This window comes from Panthera onca, chromosome B1, assembly GCF_046562875.1.
Source record: "Panthera onca isolate mPanOnc1 chromosome B1, mPanOnc1 haplotype 2, whole genome shotgun sequence".
NCBI lineage: Eukaryota > Metazoa > Chordata > Mammalia > Carnivora > Felidae > Panthera > Panthera onca.
In genome coordinates, this window is record NC_138342.1 from 32,694,628 (window position 1) to 32,721,395 (window position 26,768).

General features: G+C 37.4%; 1 protein-coding gene across 4 annotated transcripts in view; it reads left to right on the top strand.

Annotated features, from left to right (window-relative positions):
- WDR19 (WD repeat domain 19) overlaps positions 1-26,768 on the top strand; it is a 112,701-nt gene that overhangs the window by 38,106 nt on the left and 47,827 nt on the right. For all 4 annotated transcript variants that reach the window (XM_060655225.2, XM_060655223.3, XM_060655224.2 and 1 more), the window contains exons 13-21: positions 750-856; positions 1,556-1,678; positions 9,074-9,223; positions 13,955-14,102; positions 14,231-14,435; positions 16,688-16,847; positions 17,042-17,152; positions 19,678-19,787; positions 24,543-24,600. In XM_060655225.2, coding sequence (XP_060511208.1) covers positions 750-856; positions 1,556-1,678; positions 9,074-9,223; positions 13,955-14,102; positions 14,231-14,435; positions 16,688-16,847; positions 17,042-17,152; positions 19,678-19,787; positions 24,543-24,600 — 1,172 coding nt within the window. The remainder of the gene's footprint in view (positions 1-749; positions 857-1,555; positions 1,679-9,073; positions 9,224-13,954; positions 14,103-14,230; positions 14,436-16,687; positions 16,848-17,041; positions 17,153-19,677; positions 19,788-24,542; positions 24,601-26,768) is intronic.

Consider the following 26,768-nt stretch of genomic DNA (forward strand, 5'->3'; position numbering starts at 1 on the left):
TGTCTTCAGATGCCTCTTTCTTAGCTTAAATGGTTATATGAGTCCTCTAAAAACTTGGCAAAATTTTTGGAAGGATTTTATCCTTTACCTTTTCAGTGAACACAGCATTGATACAGTGGGCAGAGTATGACCTTTAGAATTAGGCCCCGAGTTCAAATTCCCCTTCTGCTCCTTGTAGCTGGGTGACTGTAGACAAATTATCTACCCCTCTGAGCCTTGTTTTGGAAGGCTTCGTCTGGAAAATGAGGATTCTTCTACTTGTAAGGGGTCATGAGCAAAACTAAATGAAGTAACGTGTGATCCACCTTTGCACAATGACTTTCTTGGGCACTTTCTTGGGTAGGCTAGTGGTTGGGTCCCTTCCCCCTCCTTTTATCCATGAAGTAATGACCATTAGCACCTGAAGGAAGCCTTGCTTTTTCTTCTCCCCTTTGGGGGTCAGATCTCCCTCAGGAGTAGAGTGAGCCTGAGAATTATCCCCCAATAGAGTACACCATTAAGCTTATTGTCACGAAAGTGTAATTTTTCATTGTTTTATGTGTGATTTTATTTTCTCTTACTTGGTTTCACATGTACCACTATGGAATTCCTGAAGGCAAATCTATATGACAACTAAGATTGTCTTTAGGACGGCCAAAATACAAATTTTTGGTTCAGAATGCCCTTAAAAACACACATGTCAAAATTATTTGCAAATCTTTATGTAATTTTATTTATATATTAATGTGTGTGTGTGTTTATTGCTACAGCTGTTAAAAAATTGAAAGATGTGGAATATCTGGGGACGGTATCCAGTGTTTGCCTTCATTCTGACTATGCTGCTGCACTTTTTGAAGGCAAAGTCCAGTTGCACTTGGTAAGTATAATTTTGATGTCCCAGAGCCCTCAGGACTAGTGATGACTCAGTTTAAATGATGATGATCATCAGCCTAATGTCATATTATCAAGAACTTTGGTCAGAAAGCTAGAAAGCCAGGTGTGCATAAGGGACTAACGGAACTCTTTACCCCTTCTGCATGAGATGTTCAGTTAACTTTCCTGCTCTGTTTCCAAGAAACCCAACAGAATATCCACTGTGCTACTCACAACACTGCCGCAGCAAAATAGATCCTGTTGGTAGACTGCATCTAGTGGGAAATTAAAAACTGATGGACACGTTATATGCCTGGTCTTCCTGGAATGAATTGACTTCTGTATTTGGGCATGTCGCTAGGGGGGATCCTTGAAACGAAGCCTATTGTTCAAAAGACATTGGGTCCCAAATGTGGTCCCTAAACAAGGGCCTCTCTTACATCTATTTCATGCCTCTTTGCTTCTGGGAAACCAAAGAGAGTAGCTATTACCACTGCAGGGCCTGCTGCAAAAACCATTCCCCCTAAAAGGGGTTGTTTAATGCTGCCCTGCCAGGTGGTTCCTGTCTGATGTCTTTCTCAGTAGACATTCAGTAGTCTGAATGTTTAATCGAACTTAGGAAGACCCTCTCCTATCTCCCTAGATGGTTACAGGCCAGGTTTAGTCAAATACACCTATAAGCTATTATTCTTTTGTATTTTAGATAGAAAGTGAAATCCTGGATGCTCAAGAAGAACGTGAGACTCGACTCTTCCCGGCAGTGGATGATAAGTGCCGTATTTTATGCCATGCCTTAACTGGTGATTTCCTCATCTATGGCACAGATGTGCGTAGTGGCTTCTTTGATACAGAACATAGGGGAATTTTTAATTGTTATTTTGTAATATGCATGTATATTGTATACGTTACATTATATTGTTATATACAGTAGATAGACACGTACAGCAAATAGGTGGCATGATTTGCTATCAAGGTGCTTTTGTGATTATAAGCAATTCTGATGGCAGAGTAAAAAGAGCAGACTTTGGAGCCTGGAAAGTCTGGGCTCACATGCCAGTTCTATTACTTGCTAGGTGGTACTTAACCCCTCCAAGCCTCAGTTTCCTTATCTGGATCCTTTAAGGATTTAATGTGGTGATGAACATAAGACACCTCATTCCGCCTCATTTAGATCTTCACTGCCTACATTTAGTAGGCATTTAATAAATAGTACAATTAATTGTGTATTGAGAATCCCACTTTAACCGTCTCGTCTTTTGAACCACCAGTACCCTACTCCTCTAAATATTACATTAGTCACGTGGACATAAAACATAGTAATAGCACTTTATATTTGTACAAATATAGGTTTCAAAGATTTTTCAAAACCTATCATATCTGTTATCTTGTTCAATCTCTAAAATAATTTAGTAAAGGTGGTAGGAAGGGAAGTTTTCCACATTAATTAGAAAAGCAATTCACTGTTTTAAATGTTTCATTTTCTCACATTGAACTGTTCTTTAAAAAAGAGCATGTCTTAAAACACACTATTGCCGTAAGGGAGACTTTAAGTTTGACCTAAAATGATCAGTCCTTTTAGTAATATACACCAGTAGAGTAGGCCTCATGTGTCAGGTAAAGTGGCAAGGGAAATGGTAAATAATAGTAAATATAATACATTTGTATGATACATGACAGTTTATAAAGCCCCGATCTCACTTATTTTATCTCATTAGTTTTCTAAAATAAGCAGAGAAGTTTTAGAGATGAGGACACTGAACTTTAAGAGGTTAGTAAGTTTGTGATAGACGTGGAACGTGAACAGTATCTCCTGATGTAAAATCCACTCTTTCCACTGTGCCACACGGCATTCTGAAGTAAGAATTCAGGGTGTGGTGGTCTGACATTAAGTCAGCATTTATCTCAATCTTTCTTGAGTGATTCTGACTACGTCATGTTTTTTAAAGTTTTATCGAGGTATGATTGATAGACAACAAGCTGCACTATTTAAAGGCTACAATTTGAGGGGCGCCTGGCTGGTCTAGTCGGTTAAGCGTCCAACTTCCGCTCAGGTCATGACCTCGCGGTTCATGAGTTTGAGCCCCGCATTGGTCTCCGTGCTGACAGCTCAGAGCCTGGAGCCTGTTTCAGATTCTGTGTCTCCCTCTCTCACTGCCCCTTCCCCACTCATACTCTCTCTCTTCTGTCTCTCTCTGGCTCAAAAATGAATTAAAACATTAAAATTTTAAAGCACAATTTGGTAAGTTTTGACCTGTATATACCTGTGAAACACCATCAACTCAGTCAGACTAGTGAACACATCCATCACCCCCAAAAGTTTTCTCACACCCCTTTATGATTCTTCCTTCTTGTCCCACCACATTGATTGCTCTCTGTCACTATAAATGAGTTTCTGTTTTTTAGTTTTATGTAAATGGAATCATACAGTATGTACTCCTTTCTATCTGCCTTCTTTTATTCAGTACCATTATTTCGAGATTCATTTCCTACTGTGTGTGTCAATTGTTGATTCCTTTTTCTTGCTGGAGTGGTATTTCATAGTATGCATTTATTATAATTGGCTTAATCAAGAACCTAAGGATGGATATTGGGGCTGTTTCTAGTTTGGGGTTGTTTCCAGCCTGGATTGTTTCCAGTATGGGGTCTTCACAAATAAAGCTGCTATAAACATTCATGTTCAAGTCTTTGCATGGACACATGCTTTCTTTTCTCTTCCATAAATACCTAAGAAGTAGAATGGCTACATTATATGGCATGTGTGTGTTTAAGTTTTTAAGAAACTGACAGTCTGTTCTGTAAATTGATTGTACCATTTTACATTCCCATCAACAGTATGTGAGTATTCCAGTTCCTCTACATCCTCACTGACATTTGACATGGTCAGTCTTTTTAATTTTAGCCACTCTTAAGTGTATCTTAAGTGAAATCTCATTGTGATTTTAATTTGCATTTCTCTAATGGATTAATGTGGAGCATCTTTTCATGTGCTTGTTTGCTTTCTGTGTATCTTTGGTGAAATGTCTGTTCAAATTTCTTTGGCTATTTCCTAATTGGGTTGTGTTCTTGTTATTGTTTTTTGAGAGTTTTTTTTTATATATATATTCTGGATTTAAGTCCTTTATCAGATATATACTTTGCAAGTGTTTTCTCTCATTGCATGAGTTGTCTTTTCTTTTCTTTCTCTTACCAGTGTCTTTCAAAGAGAAAAGTGTTTTGATTTTGATGAAGTCCAACATGAATTTTTTTTTTTTATACATGGTGCTTTTGGTGTCCTGAGTAATCTTTGCCTAACCCAAGGTCATAAGGTTTTTCTATTATGTTTTCTTCTGTAAGTTTTATAGCTTTATGTTTTATATTTAGTTCTGCGATCCATTTTGAATTAATTTTTGTTTATACTGTAAGGTATAGTATAGATCAAAGTTCATTTTTTGTTTATAGATATTCCAATTGTTCCAGCACCATTTATTGAAAAGACTGTCCTTCCTCCACTGAATCATCTTTGTGCTTTTGTCACAAATCAGTTGTCCCATAGGGGCGCCTGGGTGGCTCAGTCGGTTAAGTGGCCAACTTCAGCTCAGGTCATGATCTCATAGTTGGTGAGTTCAAGCCCTGCATCAGGGTCTGTGCTGACAGCTCAGCCTGGAGCCTGTTTCCGATTCTGTGTCTCACTTGCTTTCTGCCCCTCCCACACCTCTCTCTCAAAAATAATAAATAAACATTTTTAAAAAATCAATTATCCATAAATAAGTGGGTCTTTTTCTGGAACTGTTCATTCCATTGATCTGTGTGTCTGTAAGAGTATCATGCTGTTTTAATTGCTGTAAATTTATAATAAGTCCTAAAATCAGGTAGTGTTAGCCCTCCAACTTTGTGTTTCTTTTTCAAAGTTGTTTTGGCTATTTTCAGTACTTTGCATCGCCATTTGAATTTTATGATAAGCTTGTTAATTTTTACAAAAAGGCTGCTGGGAATTTTAATGGTATCACGTTGAACTTACAGATCAGTTGCCATCTTAAACTCTACTCACCAATGAGCAAGGTATATATTTCCATTTATTTAGGTTCTCTTTATCTTAGTGTTTTCAAGTTTTCTGTGTACCAATACCCCTTTTATCAGATTAATACCTACGTATTTCATATTTTTGTATTTTCGCATTTTTCATTTTTTAATACATAGTATTACATTTTAATTTTTAATTTCTGAATGTTCATTGGTAGCATATAGAAGTGCAACTGATTTTTGTGTATTATTCCTGTATACTGCAGCCTGGCTAGATTCACTTAGTAGTTCTAGTAGTTTTTTGTAAATTCCACTGGATTTTCTATACAGATGATCATGTCATCTCTGAGTAAAGGTAGTTTTACTTCTTTTCCACTCTGGATGCCTTTTTTTCCAATTCATTGTCGAATAGGAATGGTGGGAGTGGTATCTTCATCTTGTTCTTGACCATGACGTATGATTTTAGCTACAGATCTTTTGTAGATGCCTGTTAACAGGTTGTATGTATACTACAAAACCTAAAAACCACTAAAATAACAAAGTTGTAGCTAAGAAGTCAACAAATTAGATAAAATCAAATAATAAAAAATACACAATTATATTGAAACCAGTAAGCTATCCTAGCATTGGTGCTCTTCAAATAATTTTGTTATTTTTTCTTTTTTTCATATTGGATGGTTTCTACTGCTGTATTTCAAGGTCATTAGCCTTTTCTTCTGTAGTGTCTAATCTGTCATTAGTCTCATCCAATGTATTTTTCAATTCACATGTGGTATTTTCATCTGTAGAAGATATGTTTCTTTTTTTTAGTCTTCCATGTCTCCACTTAACTTTTTAAACATGAAATATAGTTTTAAAACATTTCATGTTTTAATGACCTTATCTGCTAATTCTAATATCTGTGTCAGGTTTTATTGATTAATTACTCTCTTTATTATGGTTCATGTGTTTCTATGTTTTTGCATACCTGGTAATTTTACCTTTTGGGGTGCTAGATATTTTTGTATTTCTAAAAATATTCTTGAACTTTGCTCTGGGATGCAGTTAATTGACTTAGAAACAGTTTGGCCCTTTTGAGTCTTGGTTTTATAATTTCTTAAGCAGATGTGAAACAGTGCTCGGTCTATAGCTAATTATTTCTCACTTTTGATCTTTCTGTATTCTGTACCCAGTGCCCTGTGAGCTATGATCTTTTTTTTCCAATCTGACTATTGGAAACAGTCACTATTCCCAGTTCTGTTCCCTCTAATCCCTTTGGATGGTTCTTTCCATGGCCTTGTAGTTTTTTCACATGCATGCAGTCATTGCTACCAGCTGAGGACTCACGGTGGACCCCCTGCAGCTCTCCAAGCTTCTTTGTCTCTTGTCCTCTGCCCTGCAAAGTCCAGCCACCTGTGCTCCCTGGACTCTCAGTTCCATCTCCTTAACTCAGGGAGCCCTGCCCTGCCTGCATCCTCCTCCCTTTGCCATGCCTTGAAAACTTGCAAAGCAAAAGCTGGAGCAATCATAGGGCTCACCTGGTTTGCTTCCAAAATCTCAGGCATCACTGTTCTTTGTTGCCTCGTTCCAATATGTTGACAATTGTTTTTTCATGATTTTGTCTGTTCTTTTTGGTTGTTTGGGTGGGAAAGTTAAATCCAGTTTGTTACTCTGTCTTGGCCTGAATAGAAGTCCAAGATGTTATGTGTTTTTATTTTAATTAAACTTTTTATTTTGAGATCATTGTAGATTCACAGGCAGTTGTAGGAAACAATACAAAGAGATCCCATCCAAGAAACAAAACAGGGAGATCCAATATACTCTTTTCCTAGTTTCCCCCAATGGTAACATATTATATATTATAACCAGGATATTAACATTGATAGTCAAGATACAGAATAATTCTATCACCAGGAGGATCCATGTCTATTTTATAGATACATCCACTTCCCTTCTGCTTTCACCCCCATCTTAATCCCTGGTAACAAAGTTACAGTTGACCTTGAACAACAGGAGTTTGAACTGTACAGGTCTACTTATATGTGGATTTTTTTTTCAATAAATTCAGTATAGTACTGTAAATGCATTTTTTCTTAAGGTTTTTGTAATATGTTCTCTAGCTTTATTGGAAGAATTCAGTATATAAGACATTTAACATACAAAATATGTGTTAATCAACTGTTGTGTTATTGGTAAGGCTTCCAGTCAACAGTAGACTATTAGTAATTTTGCGGGGAAGTCAAAAGTTATATGTGGATTTTTGACTATGGGGGTGGTCAGTACCCATAACCCCTGTGTTGTTCAAGGGTCAACTGTAATCTGTTCTCCATTTCTATAATTTGTCATTTGATTCATTTGAGTCATTGTGTGCATCAATAATTTTTTTCCTTTTTATTGCTGAGTAGCATTCTATGATATGGATGTACCAGTTTGTTTAAGGATTCACCAACTGAAGGACATATGGATTAGTTCCAGTTTTTGAATATTGCAAATAAAGCTTCTGTAAGCATTCACATACAGGTTTTTATGTGAATAAGTTTTCACTTCTGAGTAAATGCAAAGTTAACACTCACATCCACTGTAATGGCTATAATCAAAAAGTCGGATAATAACAAGTGTTGGGAGAGATGGAGAGGAATTAGAACTCTTATACACTGCTGGTGGGGATGTAAAATGGTGCAGCTGCTTGGGAAAATACTCTGGCAGTTCTGTAAGAGATTAAACAGAGTTATCTTATGACCCAGGAATTGTACTCCTGTGTATATACCCAAGAGAAATGAAGATATATGTCCACATAAAACTCGTATACCAATGTTCATAGCAACATTATTTATAATAATCAAAAGATGGAAACAACCCAAATGTCCAGCAACTGATAAATGAACATATGGCTTATCCCTACAATGGAATGTTATTTGGCAATAAAAAGGAATAAAATACTGATACCTACTACAAAGTAGATGAACCTAGAAAACATCATGTTTAAGTAAAAGAAAGCAGTCACAAAAGACCACATATTGTATGATACTGTGTATATGACATGTCCAGAATAGACAAATCTAGTGATAGAAAGTAGATTAGTGGTTATCTAAGACTGTGGGGGGAGTGGGATGGGGTTGGGGAAAATGAGAAAGATTACTAAATGGGGTTTCTTTTTGAAACGATGAATTGTTTTAAAATGAATTGTGATCAAGCATTATACAACTCTGTAAATTATGCTAAAAACCATGGAGTTCTACATTTTAAGTGGGTGAATTACATGGTATATGAGTAATACCTCAATATGCTATTATTTAAAATAAAGTACACACATGTTTTAAAAAAAGGAAAAGGATCAATTAGGAGTATCTGGGTGGGTCTATCTTTATTCCGTTCCAGTGACCTATGTGTCTGTCCACTCACCAATACTACACAGTCTTGGTTACTGCAGGTAAAAAAAAAAAAACAAAAAAACCCAAAAAACTTGCCACTGATTAAACTGATTTTCCTACTTTATTCTTTTTTTATTCAAAATTGCTTTAGCTATTATAGTTCTTCTGCCATTTTCATATAAATTTTAGAATAATCTTGTTTATATCTACAAAACATCTTGATTTTTATTGGAATTCTGGTAAAGCTGTATATAAGTTGGGGAGAATTAACATGTTTATAATGTTTTTCCAATCCATGAACATAGTATACCTCTCCATTTATTTAGATCTTTTTTGATTCTTTCATCAGTGTTTTATAGTTTTTAGCATACAAATCCTGTGCACATTTTGTTAAATTTATACATAAATATTTCGGGGTTTTTTTTGAGAGATTGTAAATGATAATATATTTCTAAATTTTGGTATCTACAGTTCATCGCTAATATATAAAAATACAATTGATTGCATCAGGTGGTTTGTTTTTATTTTAAATTTAATTTTCTAATTTGTCTACCAACAGCAAAATATTTTAAAATAACATGGTTTGAAAGTTATTCTTAAACTGTAAGGATATGTCTTATAATTATAGTGGAAACATCTGAAAATCAGTTATGCTTTAATATCACTGAGAATGTTAGAACTAATTGTTGAATTAAATGCACATTCTCATTTACTGTCTTGGGTCTGTACCTTTACATATAGTAAACAATTGTTGTAGACTCTTCCTACATGAAAATGTGGTATATTTTCTCTTAAAATTAGGAAGTATGTTTAAGTGCTAAAAGTATTTTTTTGACAACCTTTATATTTCTATGACTGGATTTTTTTTTTAGACTGGTGTCATTCAGTATTTCTACATTGAAGACTGGCAATTTGTTAATGATTATCGACACCCTGTCAGTGTGAAAAAGATTTTTCCTGACCCAAATGGGACCAGATTAGTTTTCATTGATGAAAAAAGTGATGGATTTGTCTACTGTCCGGTAAGTCTGGAAGATTTTTTAAGTATATACAAAGAAAAGTGTGGGGTTTTTTTTCATTTTTATGCACTTTATTTTCAATATTTTAGGAATATCACTTTTATAAGTTACATAAGCATATAATTTTCATATGGTCATTGTTCAGTTTGAGTCAATATTATACTAATGTTTAAAATGAGTGCATTAAGACAGTTGATTAAAAGACAGAGATTAACTACTTCTTTTTTGAGGATTTGGTGAAATCTAAAATTATCTGCAACTGATACCTTTCTAGGGAGAAAATTTAGACTATTGACTTAATTCCTTCACGATTATTAGTATATTCAGATTTTCTACTTCTTCTGGAGTTAATTTTGTGATTATTTCTTTATGTTTCATACTCCTTTTCTTTAGTGGTGGAAATAGTTCACAGTATTTTTTTTTGTCTTTTTTTTAATTTATATATAATTTAAACCCAAGTTAGTTAACATATAGTGTAATAATGATTTCAGGAATAGAATTTAGGGATTTATCACTTACATATAACACCCAGTGTTTTTAATATATATTATATATAAAATCATTTTCTCTTATGCAGTTCAAAGATGATAGTACTTTGTTACCATGTTTGTAATCTATTTCTACAACTATACATCAAGAAAACTTTTTCTGGGGCTCGTGGCTGGCTCAGTCAGTGGAGCACACAACTCTCCAGCTCAGGGTTGTAAATTCAAGCCCCACATTGGGCGTAGAGATTACTTCAAAATAAAATCTTAAAAAACAAATGAAACACTTTGTCCAATATTCTGCAGTTTTTCATAGTGTCAGTACCAGAAAGATTTTTTTTAATGGAAAAATAATTATATCCTATACCACTTTAACCTGATTTACTGCACAATATTGCAATATATCTTCGTGTACATGACCTTTCTCTCCAGTTGTGCAATAAGGTTCAAAGGGCAGGGACTCCTTTCCACCCACCTTACTTGATTTTCCTATTGCCTTAAAGATTCTGAACACAAAGGAAAGGCATTTTTTTCATAATTAAAAACAGATGGACCCTTTTTAGATCAGTTACTCTGCTTTTTACACATCCTTAACTTTTTTGGGAATAGATTAGCAAAAGAAAATGTGATTTTACATCTTTTACTTGGATTTTTCATTTCCCTTTGATACCCAGTTAACGATTTAGTATGCCCTTGGTCACAGTCCACACAGCCTACAGCTGTTCTCAGACATGTCTTAATAGCCATTCCCCTGGTGCCTTTCTCCACCTCAGTAGCCACTCGGTGAAGACCACTTTGCCCTCCCTGTACACTTCACTAGATGCTGAGACTTCCCGCCTTCTCCTTCTTTTCCTTTCCTTTCTGCCTGTCTTTCTCTTTCTTTAATTTTTTCTTTTTTCCTCTTCTTTCTTTGATAAACAGAACAGGTTTCCACAGGAGTGCTTGCATTATTTAAGCAAAATTCCTAACGTGCCAGTTCTTACTTAACCCATTCCTCTCCCAGTCACAAAACCAATGAGGGAAAATGACATAAATAGAAAGATAACCTTGAGTTCTTTCTACTTGATAAGGAAATTCATCCTGTACAGATCTCCCTTCTGTAACAGGGCACTCGTTCGAACTGCCTTGCTTCCCCATGTGGGTTCCCCGTGGGTGGAAACTGCTGCTGAGAGCACCTAGAGGGTAGGCGGGTAAATCAGGGATCTGACAGGAGCTGGAGGCAGAATGGGGTTTGGCTGCTAGGGAAAGGCTGAAGAGTAAGAGTCAGAAAGAGCTGATGCATTTTTCTTTCTCCTTTTACAGTTTTCCTTTCCTTGATAATTTTTGTTAAAGAGGTTGCATGGCCTTTCTTGTGGAGTTGGTTTGAGGTTTCAGTGAGTTGATTTTTCCAAACCCGTGACTGGGCACTTGGTAGCCATTTAGCAGGTGTTCGTTAAAGCCCTGCCTCTTTATTGCTTTACCACCCTTCAACCCCTCAAGTTCCAGAATTATCTCACTTGTTGCTGCCCATTCCAACTCCTGTTTCCAACTCTAACTTGCAGCCCAGCTAAGCGTTAAGAAAAAAGTCCTGATAAAACAAAATCCACACAAAAGACTGACTGTATGAGAGCACAGGCTCTCCCACTCTGACCTGTGGGTGGGTATTTGCTTTTATCCAAATTAAGATCTCACTGCTAGGGTAACAGTTACGTGGTTGGGCACAATATCTGAGGGGAGTGTAGTGCCCACAGGAGCGAATTCCTCTTTTAAATAACACCAGACGATCTTCCACAAGTAAGGCCAGTGTGGCAGGGAAGGGAAAGGAGGGCTTGTGGTGTGGGCCTTCCCCTGCCACCACCTAGGGCACAGGAGGAGGCTGCGCGGAGGCCCCTGGACTCCAGACCAGGTTGCTGTGTGTTTGATTTGATTTGAGCACTCGGCCTGTCATAGTGTGCTGCTGCCATGCAGCTCACTTCTCTACTCAACTTCAGTGAATTTGAGAGAAATACTGCTCCTGCGGTGCGCATACATGAGAATAAGGAACAATTCAGACCATAGCTCTTCCTCTTTAAAGTTCTTACATTTACCTGTAGGTTCCCTTCGTATGTATATTCATTCAACCGATTTTTCCTCACTGTGTGCATGGTGAGGAAGTGACTTATGTTGTACAATAGAAGTGGGAGAGATGACATTTTTCTTACTAATGAATGCCCTAATAAAACAGCCTTGTCCCCCCATCACTCTCTGGGAGCCCGTGAAGGGTGACTTGTGATATATTATGGAAAATTCGTAAATACGTTGCCCTTGAGAGAGGTGGTAGAATGCAGTATTTAAGTGTATGGACCTTAAAGACAGACAGACAGACCTGGAGTTAAGATTAGTAATAATAACAACGAATATTTTTGTGCAGAATACTCCTTACATATATCAGTTATCTCTTAATCTTAATAGCAACCCCAGATATATTCCCATTTTTTAAGTAAACTTTATGCCCAACATGGGGCTCTAACTCATAACCCCAAGATCAAGAGTTGCATGCCCTACTGACTGAGCCAGCCAGGCTTCTTGGTAAATACTCATATTATTGGCCATTTTACAGGTGAAGAAACTAAGGCACAAAAAAGATAAGTAACGGGGCACCTGGGTGGCTCAGTCAGTTAGGCGTCCAGCTTCATTTCAGGTCACGATTTCATGGTTTATGAGTTCAAGCCCTGCATCGGCCTCTGTGCTGTCAGTTCAGAGCCTGGAGCCTGCTTCACATTCTGTGTCTCCCTCTCTCTGCCCCTCCCCCACTCACACTCTGTCTCTCAAAAAATGAATAAATGTTAAGAAAAATGTTTTTTAAATTAAAAAAAGAAAAAGAAAAGACAAGGAACTTGCCCAAGGTCACACAGTCATAAAATGGTATATGTGATATGAGCCCAGAGTGGCTTCCTCCAGAGCTCTCACTTTAATTGGATTCCCAGTTTCACCGTTTATAAAATGGGTACAGTTCTAGTACCTACTTTGTAGGTTGCTATGTAAAAACTAAATGGGATGATGTGCATAAAGCTTCTAGTACAGTGTCTGCCGTGTAATAAGCACTCAACAAATGTTTACCCTTTAAAAAAATTTCTACCACCAGTCCAGTGGCCCTGGTGTGCACATCCGCACAAACCAAGCATCAGTGTAACATAGTGGTTAGAAGCATAGACTGGAGCCAGACTGCCTGCTGGGTCCAAATCCTGACCCTTCAACTTACTAGCCGTGTGACTTCGGACAAATTTCTTGGTGCCTGAGTTTCTCCATCGGCAAAATGGGCATAATAATGCCTACTTGTACAGTGTGAGGTTAGAATTAAATGAGGTTACGTACATATAAGTAATTAGCACAGTACCTGGTAAGTAGCGCTATTTGATAGGAATATAATTAGAACTACGTACAATTTTAAATTTTTGATTAGGTAATTTTTTTAAGAAGATAAAAAGAAACAGGTGAAATTCATGTTAATATGTTTAACCCAATATTATCATATCAGTATGTAATCAATATAAAGTACTGAGACGTTTTACCCTCTTGTCCATCGTAGCTCCTTGAAACCTATTGGATAGTTTACACTTACACACATCTCAATTCAGACTACACACGTTTCAAAGTTCAAATAGCTGCATGTGGATGTTACACAGTGGCTGCTATGTTAGACAGCCAGCTCTATAGTATTGGCTATTATCTGCAAGAATCTTCTATTTCATTCTGACTCCGAGAGGAAAGTAGGGTAGAGAGGAGGTGGGTATTTCTCAGTTTCACATTCAGGATATTATATAAGCCTGTCTGCCAAGGCCAATAGCTTATATCACTAACAGTACATTTTCAATTTATTGCAATGCATTATGGAGAAGTTTTTTGAAACAAAACAGACCCAGTGGAATTTATTTAATTTTCAAATATGTATGAGTTAATTTGTTCTATATACCAGGGATTGAAAATTTTCCAAACACCAGTGTGTTCATAGTTTAAATTTCTTTTGTCTTGAGCAGCTTCAATTTTTTTTTTCTTTAAGCTGAAGCTTTGTGTCCAGACTTATAGTTTTTCCCGAGTTCAACAAGTTTTAGGCCAAGCCAGATCTAGTACAAGAATCGGGAAAGGAACTTTCCTTCCTGTTACGGTTGGAGTGTTGTTGGGTTGAATGCGTTGGGAAAACTATGCCAACCACGGCTGCAGACAGGCTCCTACCAAGGCAAGTGATAACAAAGTACATGCTTGGGGCAAATCTGTAAATCCTATTTTGTAGGTCAATGACGCTACCTATGAGATTCCAGATTTTTCACCAACCATTAAAGGTGTCCTTTGGGAAAACTGGCCAATGGATAAAGGTGTATTTATTGCTTACGATGATGATAAGGTGTACACCTACGTCTTTCACAAGGACACGATACAAGGTACTTAATCACCTTTTTGTACAATTGTTGTTAAATAAATTTCCGTGACAGTGAAATTAAAACCTTCCTTTCTGGTTTTTGTGCTGAGTATTCGCTTTTAGCATTAAGATGTCCATTTTAAAATACAGGATCCAAGGTGATTTTGGCTGGAGGCACCAAAGTTCCCTTCTCGCATAAACCTTTGCTGTTATATAATGGAGAGCTGACCTGCCAGACACAGAGTGGAAAAATAAACAACATCTACCTTAGCACCCACAAGTTCCTCGACAGTTTAAAAGATGTGGGGCCTGATGAACTGAGGCAGATGCTGACAAAGACTTTAATGCTAAAAAGGTAGGGCTCCAAACACTTCTCTGGAGCTTCTCATTTGCTTTTGTGATTTTAAAGGCCAAATCCTATTGAAAGAGATGGGCATAATAGTATTTACTTTGTTTACTTTACAGGATTGTTGTGAGGCTCAGGTAAGATAATGGGTGTGAGAATATGTGTAAATTCTAAAGGAAGTCCTGTTGTACTAAACCCTTTAGAACGAAGAGGTTTCTCATCACCCAAATAGCAGTTATTGTGAAATTCTAATAAACCTCATTATTTCAGCAGTATCTTAATGTCATCATAAGAAGTTTGGTTTTGCCTAGCTCGTAATTTTTTTTTTTAATCTGACTTTTCCTGTTACCTCTTAGGGCTTTTTTGAGTCTTCCTTTGTGGTTCTGACCATCTCTTAAATGTTGCTGTTCCTCAGCGTCCCATGATCTCCCTCTTCTCTTCTCTAATCATTTTTCCTGAATGAACCTCCTCTACTTACATGGCTTCAACAACATTCATAAGAGGCTGACTCCAAAATGTGCATCTTTTGCTTAAACCTGTATTTCCCACTGCCTACCAGTTGTGTTTTTGGGAGTCCACAAGCTCCTCAAACTTTCTCTGTTTAAAACAACTCATCTTGCCCGTCCTCTTCTTTTTGCCCAGTCCTTATCACGCGTGCACCTGTCCCAACACACACACCTACACCTGCATACACGCATACACCAGACCCTTTTCTCCCCCACCCCCATACTCTCCCACTAACTCGCACCCTCACTTGGAATAATATATGATGTCACCACTTCCCGACTGCTCTTTCTGTGATAGCCTCATGACAGTCTCCTCTATTCTCCACACACTTTTGAAAATCTGAATCTGATGCTCTCACTCTCCTGCTGGAGATCCTTCCCATTGCCTTGAGGAAGAAATCCCTACTCCTCAGGGACGTCAGCATGACGTACCGGACACTTGATGATTTAATGCCAGCCTTAGCTGTCCCCATTCTTCCACTCTCTGTTCTGCCAGCTGCTTGAATCTGATGTTTTTCATGATTCTTTGCCTTGGCACATACAGCTTCTCTTCCTGGAACACCCTTCTCCTATGTCTGTATGCAGGAACTCCTTATTCTCCACATTCAACAGAGCCCTCTCCTGCTCCAGGATGCATTCCCTGCAGCCCCGTAACCTCTGGCAGGCTGGTTGGGGGCCTTTTTGGTGGATTGCCGCAGGGCAGTATACACAGTGGTTTAGAGTACTTCCCCCCTACCCCCACTGCTGTGTGACAGGCTAGTCTTGTGAGGTTTCTGAGCTTCACTTTTCCTCATCTGTAAAGAAGAAACAGTAATATTCCTTAGTGGAGAGGGCTGTTAGAGTAATCTAGTGAGAGAGTTTAGGCAAAGCATTTAGCACAGATTCACATATTACAAGCCCTCAATGACCTGTGTCGTACTGTGTCAGAGTCGTCTGTTGACTTACCTGTCTCTTCCACCTTCCCCAATTATGACGGCCTAAAAGACAGTGACTGTGGGCATGATCTTTGTATCTTGGTTCCAAGCGCAGTTTCTGGCACAGAACAGGTGCTCAGTAAACGTGTGTTGGCTGGGAAAATGCATGGGTGAACAGATGGATGGATAGATATAATATATTCATTAACGCAGGGGTCCCACAAAAAGTTCAACTGGCATTTATGGTCATGTTTTGACCAGAAGTCAGTGACCTTTCTTGTTATGGGCCAAATGGTAAACATTTCAGGCTTTAAAAGCCATGGGGTCTCTGTCACATCTACTCAAGTCAGACGTTGTAGCACAAGAGCAGCCAAGACAATCCATAAAAAATGGACCGAGCGGCCTTGTTCCACTCAGACTTGGGTCACAGCAGCAGACAGCTGACTGTAGGCCATAGTTTGCTGGCCTCTGTTGTAAACTTCCAAATATGTAGGAGTAGAGAGAGTACTGTTATTAGTCTCATGTGAGAAGAGAAATAATTTTCATCTCTGTGTGAAATAAACCCAAAAATAAACAAACAAAAAGAGTTAGTTGCTAATGAGGGAGGGTGGTTACACAGCATAGAGTCAGATTAGTAAAAGAAGTTCAAGAAAAAGCATTTATCTGTATAATAAAGGAAGACAAGTTTATGTAGTTTTTGATAACTTGGAAATGATGATTACAGATGAAGAAATGGTTTGCAAATTTATCTGAGATGTGACATTATATTATATATACCCTGAGCATTGCCAGTTAGGGGACGAGTAGAGCGCCCTGATTAAATCCTGTGCTCAAATGCTAGGTTTTCTGATGCTTGGGAAATATGCAAGATTCTGAATGATCACGCTGCCTGGAATGAGCTGGCCGGAGCTTGTCTCCATCACATGGAAGTGGAGTTCGCAATCCGCGTCTATCGGACAATCAGAAATGTTGGCATAGTGATGTCCTTGGAACAGATAAAGGTAAACAGCATCTCATGAGAATTATTAGTTAGTATTTAAGTGGTATTTATTCAGTCATTTTAAGCTTCTGAAGTTAATCGTACCTAACTCATCAAGTTAGTCGATAGACCATTACCACTTCCTACTAAGCAAAGGCTTTAAAAAAAAAAAAGAAATTCTTTATTTGTTCTCATTAAAACTGCTTTTATTTGTAGGGAATAGAAGACTACAATCTTCTGGCAGGACATCTGGCCATGTTTACTAATGATTTCAACCTGGCCCAGGACCTGTACCTGGCATCCAGCTGTCCCATTGCTGCCCTGGAGGTATGGTGGCAAATAAGGATGGGAAGAACACGCAAAGGGGATCCCCTTTTGTGTAGTTAAAATTTCTCAGCACCAGACACCACACACCTTCTCCTTCCTAGAATTTAGACATTTCAGCTTTAAGAACCCCTAAGTATTCATTAATTTCAAAACTACTTTCATTCTGTGTTCTGTGGAGCCATAAAAGGCATGTTATTTTAACATTACCAAATAATTTAAAGTCTGTGTCCAAAGAGAACAGATTATTAAATTTATAAAAATGTACACAAATGAAAACAGTCACCATGTATCTAGAGCTCACCTGGTGCCAGGCACTTTTCTAAGCACTTGACATATTTTTACTCCTTTAACCCTCCCAACAATCCCAGCAGTTAGTTACCTTCTCTATTTCCCAAGTGGGGAAACTGAGGTACATGTATCTTTTACTTGCTTTATGAGATTCTCTTGTGTGTCAAGAGGTACACTGAGGACTAGTATACCATCATTAGTTTCCCAGAGGTGAACATTGCAGGGGAAGGACTAGGACAGAGGGAAGGACCTGGCTCAACACAAGGAAGAAGTGATTAAATGGAATAGCAATTATTGGGCTCTTGAGTTCAGCTCAGGTCTTGATCCCAGGGTCACGGGATGGAGCCCCATGTTGGGTTCTGCACTGAGCTTGGAGACTGCTGGATATATTCTCTCCCTTCCTTTCTGCCCCTCTCCATGCTGGTGCTCTCGATAAGATAAAAGATAAGATAAGAGATAAGATAAGATAAGATAAAAAATAGAGTTGCTGTTAGAACATGAACTCTAGGGTCAGATGTGTCTGGGTTCAAATCCCAGCTCTGTGTAATGTTCTACAAGTTATTTAATCTTTCTGTGCCCTAGGTCCCATTTTTTAAAATTAGGGGTCACAATATCTAGCCTGTAGGGTTACTGTAAAGATTTCAAAATGAGACTAGATCTCTGGAACAGTGCCTGACCAATAGTAAGGACACAAAGTGGTAGCTGTTGTCATTGTTAACGTTATCCTACCTCACGCCAGCATTTCCATAACTACTTAGAGGAGGGGTTTTGAAAACGCACTTGCTGTTAGTTTTACAACTTCACTTTTTCAAATTGTTCTACAGAAAATTTTCATAATTTTAAGTGAACTAAATTTAAAAATGTTGGATAATTTTACAATATCATTTGTGATAATGGGGGACACCCTGAGAAAATTTCAAAATTTGGACTGATAGGCACTGAAGTAGGAATATAGTTCACTCTTATGTGGATCCTAAGAGACTTAACAGAAGACCATGGGGGAGGGGAAGAAAAAAAAAAAAGAGAGGGAAGGAGCCAAACCATAAGAGACTCTTAAAAACTGAGAACAATCTGAGGGTTGATGGGGGTGGGAGGGAGGGAAGGGTGGGTGAGGGGTATTGAGGAGGGCACCTGTTGGGATGAGTACTGGGTGTTGTATGGAAACCAAATTGACAATAAATTTCATATTAAAGAAAAAAAGGAATATAGTTGTGATATGAGGGCAAAAATGCCACCTTAGCCCTTCTGCATTTAGTCGTGGACTCTTGTTGTGTGCTACGGGATTTGTAAAGGATTTGAAGTGATGACTGACTTCCCAGTGGAGAGGGGTGATTAACCTGTCGTTCCTTTAACCTCACTTCGAAGGCTGAGGAGTTAGCTGGGTAAGAGGTCAGAGGCACAGCCCTACTGCCTAGCAGTAGGTATATACTGGCATATACTAGTATATATACTAGTAGAGTATACTGCTAGGTACTAGCAGTATAATTTGCTATACTAGCCTCTCTTTGCCTCAGTTTCTGGATTTCTAAAATAAGTACAATAAAAGTTCCTTGCAAAAGGCTTGCTAAGGAAAAGTAAATAAGTTAATGCCCTCAACTAGCACCTGGCAAAGAAGAGCACTTGAAAAATGTTAGCTATTATTCATTCCTTACAAAATGTGAATAAAGTGAGGAGTAAACTCTAAAAGATTCTTTAATAATTAGTTTATGTTTGGAATTATGTGCCGGATGCAGATAAAAGATCACAGGAGCCAGGAAGAAAGACAGGTTCACATTTTATATTTATGTTTGCTATTATTCATGTTGTGAAATAGCTTCAGATTTTCTCAGAAAATAACATCAATTCCTATAGTAAAGTATTTCTCATTTTTTAAATTATCTCCCCTCTAACTAGAAAATTAATCTTGATTGGGTTAATTTTTATTTAATTTTTCCCAATTGATAAAAATTAAATACTAAAGAGTAGTATTTTGTTAGGGAAGACTGAATTTTGGAGGACCACATACCATCATAATAGTAAGATGTTTTTGCTCCCCAAGACCAATTATTACCCCCTTGGGAGCTCTATCACTCCCACTGAGGCTGTATGCTATAATAATACATTATCCTTACCAAGATCAAGTTCCGCTTTTTAAACAAAAAGCTTTTCCAATCACTTCTAGTAAAACTAGCATTGTATGGTGACTGTGCATAATATAATGTGTTCATTTGAAATGAAGGTCTTTCTCTTCCCAATAGATGAGAAGAGATTTACAGCATTGGGACAGTGCCCTGCAACTGGCCAAGCGGTTAGCCCCAGACCAGATACCATTTATATCAAAAGAATATGCTATTCAGCTTGAATTCACGTAAGTCCTTATCTTTACGTTTTTCAGTCAGTAGCTAGCTACTGAATATCTTCAATTCCAAACTGCCATTAATTAGAAGGCCCTCCACTGATTTAATAATTGCTAATGGGGACAGGAGGGAAGCTGTATTAATTGTACTTCCAAAAAATGTTTTTTCTAATGAAGTCTTGTCCAGGCCTTTATCCACTTTCATTTTCAGGATCAAAATTTAAGTTTGGGTCTAAGCCTTTCCTACACTTAGAGGCTAAATATTGTTTTGAATCACATTTGGCCAAAAACAGTTATACATAGCATCAAGGTGATGTACTGCTTTTCATAGCCTATGTTCATGATCTTGACCTCTTTGAACACTTCAAGGATTTGCAGTGTAATTTCAGGTGGTGTGGAAAAATACCAGAACTGGGGCACCTGGGTGGCTCAGTCAGTTGAGCATCCAACTTTGGCTCAGGTCATGATCTCACTGCTTGTGAGTTCAAGCTCCACGTCAGGCTCTCTGCTGACAGCTCAGAGCCTGGAGCCTGCTTCAGATTCTGTGTCTCCCTCGCTCTCTCTGCCCCTCCCCCGCCTCATGCTCTGTCTCTCTTTCCTTCAAAAATAAACATAAAAAAAATTTTTTTTAAATAAATAAAGAGTTCAAAATTTCAACTTAGCATCACCTAACTGGGCTTGCCCAAAGAAAACCTGAGGCTTCTGATGAAGAAATTGTTACCCCTGTTGTCAAGAAACATCCTAGCTGTGTTGACATAATTGGGTCCAAATATTAGAAATTTCCACTTAGAATGAGCACTGGGTGTTATATGGGAACCAATTTGACAATAAATTATATTTTTAAAAAAGGAAAGAAAGGAAAAAAGTAAAAAATGAAATGAAATGAAATGAAATGAAATGAAATGAAATGAAATGAAATGAAATACAAAAAGAAATTTCCACTTAGAAACATTGCTGACCACACAGCCTGGGCTGTCCAGAACAACGTTCTCAATCAGCAGAACAGTTTGTCTTCCAAAAAAATCCCTGGTGCACTAACATGTGAGGAAACTGGGTGAACTGGGTGAGGCCTAGAGAGTTGGATGACCTGCCTAAACTGATATGGTAAAGCTCAGGCAGAACTCAAATAATGCCATTTTTAGAGCTGATAGATTTATTCTGGAGGCGATGTTTTCTCAGAGGAAGATGGATCTCCAAGTGAGTTTTAGCCAAACATCACTGATTCATTCTCTCCCAAATAATAAAAACAAGGTAATTAATAGGTCTTCTGGATATGCAGACCCATGTTAGCATCAGTTATGGGAGTATTATTATTTATATTATGTGTAATACTTTTTATCTCAGTAAGAACCAGGGCCCTCAGTACTGTAATCCGAAGCATGTTCCTTATTTTCTACCCTGATCCTTTCAATACATATTCTACTTATAAATATTGGGCCTTTGGAAAATACATTCATTTTTACGGTCACATGATTATCATTAATGCCCTAAAGGCGATAATCAAAAGCAGTCTATTCAGAAGACATGAACAGACATTTCTCCAAAGAAGACATACAGATGGCCAACAGACACATACATGAAAAGGTGCTCAGCGTCAGACATCATCAGGGAAATGCAAATCAAAGCCACAGTCATCTCACACTTGTCAGAATGGCTAAAACCAACAAGTGTTGGCAAGGATGTAGAGAAAAAAGAACCTTCATGCATTGTTGATGGGAATGCAAACTGGTACAGCCACTGTGCAAAACGGTATCGAGTTTCCTCAAAAAGTTAAAAATAGGAATACCCTATGATCCAGCAATTCCACTTCTGGGTACTTACCGAAAGAATATGAAAACACTAATTCGAGAAGATATGTACCCCTATGTTTATTGCAGCATTATTTACAGTAGCTAAGATATGGAAGCAACCCAAGGTCCACCGATAGATGAATGGATAAGGAAGATGTGGCATATATATACAATAGAATATTATTCAGCCATACAAAAGAATGAAATCTTGCCATTTACAACAACATGACTGGAGTTAGTATAATGCTAAGTGAAATAAGTCAGAGGAAAATATCATATGATTTCATTCATATATGGAATTTAAGAAACAAGTGGGAAAAAAAAAAGACAAACAAAAAACAGACTCTTAATTATAGAGAACAAATAGATGATTACCAGAAGGGAGGTGGATGGGGGCATGGGTGAAATAGGTGAAAGGGATTAAGAATACACTTATGAGCACCGAGTTGTATATAGAATTGGTGAATCACTATCTGAAACAAATGTAACACTGTATGTTATATACTGGAATTAATTTTTTTTTTAAAGTATCCCATAAAGAGTAATCTCTTTGACATGAGCCATAGGAACATTTTTCTAGGTATGTCTCCTTTGACAAGGAAAACAAAAGCGAAATTACACTGTTAGGTCTACACCAAAAAGAAAAAGCCTTTTCAGAGTGAAGGAAACCATCAGCAAAACTAAAAGACAACCTATGGAATGGGAGAGGATATTTGCAAATGACATATCTGATACAGGGTTGATATCCAAAATATACAAAGAACTTCTATAACTTAACACCGAAAAAACACAAATAATCCAGTTAAAAAATGGGCAGGAGACATGAATAGATATTTTTTCAAAGAAGACATACAGATGGCCAACAGACACATGAAAAGATACTCAACATTACTCATCACCAGAGAAATGCAAATCAAAACCACAATCAGATATCATCTCACACCTGTCAGAATGGCTAAAATCAAAAGCACAAGAAACAAGTGTTGGTGAGGATGTGGAGAAAAAGGAATCCTCTTATACCGTTGGTAGGAATGCAAACTGGTGCAGCCACTCTGGAAAACAGCGTGGAGGGTCCTCAAAAAATTAAAAATAGAACTACCCTATGACCCAGCAATTTCACTGCTAGGTATTTATCCAAAGGATACAAAAATACTGATTTGAAGGGGCACATGCACCCCAGCGTTTAGAGCAGCACTATTAACAGTAGCCAAATTATGGAAAGAGCCCAGATGTCCATCGACTGATGAACATAAAGAAGATGTGGTATACATATACATATGTATATGTTTACATATGCAATCAGCCATCAAAAAGAATGAGATCTTGCCACTTGCAATGTAGATAGATGGAGCTAAAATGTATTATGCTACGTGAAATAAGTCAGAGAAAGACAAACACCGTAAGATTTCACTCATGTGGAATTTCAGAAACAAAACAGATGAACATAGAGGAAGGGAAGGAAAAATAAAATAAGATAAAAACAAAAAGGGAGGCAAACCATAAGAGACCTTTAACTAGGGAGAACAAACTGAGGGTTGCTGGAGGAGAGATGGGTGGGAGACGGGCTAGAGGGGTGTTAAAGAGGGCACTTGTGATGAGCACTGGGTGTTGTATGTTATGAATCACTAAATTCTACTCTTGAAACCAATTCTATACTATATGTTAACTAACTCAAATAAAATCTTGGAAGAAAAAAAAATAGATTACCATATGATCCAGTAATCCCACCACTGATTATTTATCCCCCAAAAACTGAAAACACAAATTCACAAAGATATCTACAACCCTACATTTACTGTAGCATTATGTACTGTAGCCAAAATATGGGCGCAACCCAAGTGTCCACTGATAGATGAATGGATAAGGAAGATGTGGTATATATACACAGTGGGAGATTACTTGGCCATAAAAAAGAATGCAGTCTTGTCATTTGCAGTATCACAGATAAATCTAGAAGGTATAATGCTAAGTGAAGTAAGTCAGAGAAAGACAAACACTATGTGATTTTACTCATTTGTGGAATTTCAGAAACAAAACAAATGAAAAAAAAGACCAAAAAACATAACCTTAAAAATAGAGAACAAACCGATGGTTGCCAGAGAGAAGGTAGGTGGGAGATAGGTAAAGAGGATTAAGAGTACGCTTATTGTGGATGCCTGGGTGGCTCAGTCAGTTGAATGTCCGACACTTGATTTTGGCTCAGGTTATGATCCCAGAATCATGAGATTGAGCCCCAGGTCGGGCTCCACAGGCTGAGCATGGAACCCGCTTAAGATTCTCTCCCTCTGCGCCTCTCCCCCGCTTGCATGCATGCTCTGTCTCTCTCTCTCTCAAATAAAAATTAAAAAAAAATAGAGTACACTTATCATGATGAACACTGAGGAATGTATAGAATTGTTGAATCATTGTACACCTGAAACTAATATAACACTCTATGTAATAATTTTTTTTTTAAAAACAAAGGATGCCTGTAAAAGTGGCCCATAAAATTTAATGTCCCTCCCCAAAATGCTTAAAATACTACAAAGTAATAAGTATCTTACAATCTAACATAATCCAGCTTTATAATTATTTTTATTTCTTTAAAATTTTTTTGTAATGTCTATTTTAGAGAGAGAGAGAGAGAGAGAGACAGAGCACGAGTGGGGGAGGGGCAGAGAGCGAGGGAGACACAGGATCCCAAGCAGGCTCCAGGCTCTAAGCTGTCAGCACAGATGTGGGGCTCAAACTCACAAGCCGTGAGGTTATGACCTGAGCCAAAGTTGGACACTTAACTGACTGAGCCACCCAGGCACCCCTATAATTATTTCTAAAGCAGCAAAATAATAATGAACTGCACTTGAAAAAAATGCTTATATGTTGTATATCCCATCTTATGTGAGCCCAAGCAACTCAGTGACAAAGATTTCTTTTAAATCTTGTATATGTAAATGAGATACTTAAATATGTATTAAAATTCACTCTAATTTTTTTTCAGGGGTGATTATGTAAATGCTTTGGCTCATTATGAGAAAGGAATAACGGGTGATCATAAGGTAAACTTGAATAAAGATATGTATAATTATCTTTAGGTTTGTTAGTTTCACTTAAAAAGCCATGGTCTAAATTGCATTTTATTTATTAGTAGGTGAGCTCTTTTTCAGTTTATTAACAACTTTGCAAGGATATAGTTAAATCATTTTAAAACACTTCAGATCTAAAGATGACAATATTTTTTATCACTCTGAAAAAGATGTTTTCCTTTGTATCTTAAATATGAGCTTCTCGTTAATGTTCAGAGTAAAATTTTTATCCTTTCCCACTTATAGGCTAACTATGATTTTCGTGAGGCTTTGCCTTTTACTCTTAAAAAATTTCAATAACTACTCTACAGTGTACCCCCAGTCCATAAAAGTCTGTTCTGCCATTTCATCTCTCACGCTGTATCTTTTATGATGATCCTGGAAATCATGTACTTTATGCACTATTCCAGCCCATTCTCCCATCCCAGGGTTTTAGCTCAAGAAGCTAAATTTTGCAATAAAAATTGATGTTTTTAGGTGAGGTCTTGTAAAGATTGAAAATCTTTTTATTTCCTATTTTATAGCTAGAATTTTTATTACAGAAGTTAATACAGTTTCACTGTAGTCCATTTAAAAAATCACCACAGTATAACATGACAAGTGAGAGTCTACCAATCTCTCCTCTATCCACACACCTCAGTGGTAACCACTGTTAACAGTTTTATATATTTCCACCCAGAATCTCTTGTAAGCATACAAATACGAATGTAATGTGGACTTTCACTAAATATGAAATCATTCAGTTTTACAGGGGTGCCTGGGGTGGCTCAGTTGGTTAAGAGCTGACTTTGGCTCAGGTCATGATCTCATGGTTCGTGAGTTCAAGCCCTGCGTCAGGCTCCATGCTGACAGCTCAGAGCCTGGAGCCTCCTTCGGATTCTGTCTCCCTCTCTCTCTGCCCCTCCCCGACTTGTGCTATCTCTATCATTCATAAATAAATAAACTAAAAAAAAATTGTTTTAATGCTTTAAAAAAAATCATTTCCTTTCAGCAAAGATTAACTGAAATCCGTTTTGGGATAAACAGCATTCTGTTTTCTTCATGGTCTTTCAAGTCAATACATTCGAATCTATGTTAATCTTTTAAGAGCTTCTAATAGTCTATTGTTTAGATATAGCATGGTCTTTATATCCACTCCCTTATTGAATCATAATTGTTTTTGGTTTTTTTACTATCAAAATACTGCAATGAATATTCTACCTAGTGTACATGTATCTTTACCTAAGATCGTATTTCTGAAGGATATTATTCTTATAAGGGGATTTCTACGTCATAAAATATATGCTTTTAATTTTTTATATTGCTAAGTTGCTTTCCAGAAAGTATAGCAATTCATATAGCTGTAGGTCATCTGAGAAAGTGTCCATTTTCCCCCACAGTTTCAACAACATTGAATGTTAATCATTTTATCTCATCTATCAATTTTATGAGCCAAAAACAAAGGTCTTTTGTGTGTGTTTATCGGTGAAGCTGAGCATGTTTTATTTATTGGCCAATTATATGTTTTTTAATGAATTGCCTGATCATATCCTTTGCCTTGCATAACTCTTGAGTTTTTGATATTTTCTTTGGCTACCTACATTTTAAGGTTTTTAAAAACATTTTTTTATGTTCTGTTTATTTTTGAGACAGAAAGAAAGCATGAGCAGGGGAGGGGCAGAGAGAGAGGGAGACAGAGTTTGAAACAGGCTCCAGGCTCTGAGCTGTCAGCACAGAGCCCAACATAGGGCTCGAATTCATGAACCACGATATTATGACCTGAGCTGAAGTTGGACGCTTAACCTAATGAGCCACCCAGGCGCCCCTTAAGTTTTTTTTTTTTTATCTGTGTATTTGAATATAGTAACCACTAGCCACACGTTGCTATTTAAATGATTGAAAATTAAATAAAATTTAAAATTCAGTGTCTTTGTCACGCTGGCCATATTTCAAGTGCCCAGTAGCCATTTATGACTATTAGCCACCGTGTTGGACCAGGCAGATATAGAAGATTTCCATCATCACAGAATGTTCCACCAGCCATGCTGTTTTACATAAAATACAATAGGACATTATATTTTATTACATAGATTAGTTCCCTTAACAGTTCTTTAGTTATCTTTAATGAATTAAACAATTTTACATAAAGTTTTTAATGTTTA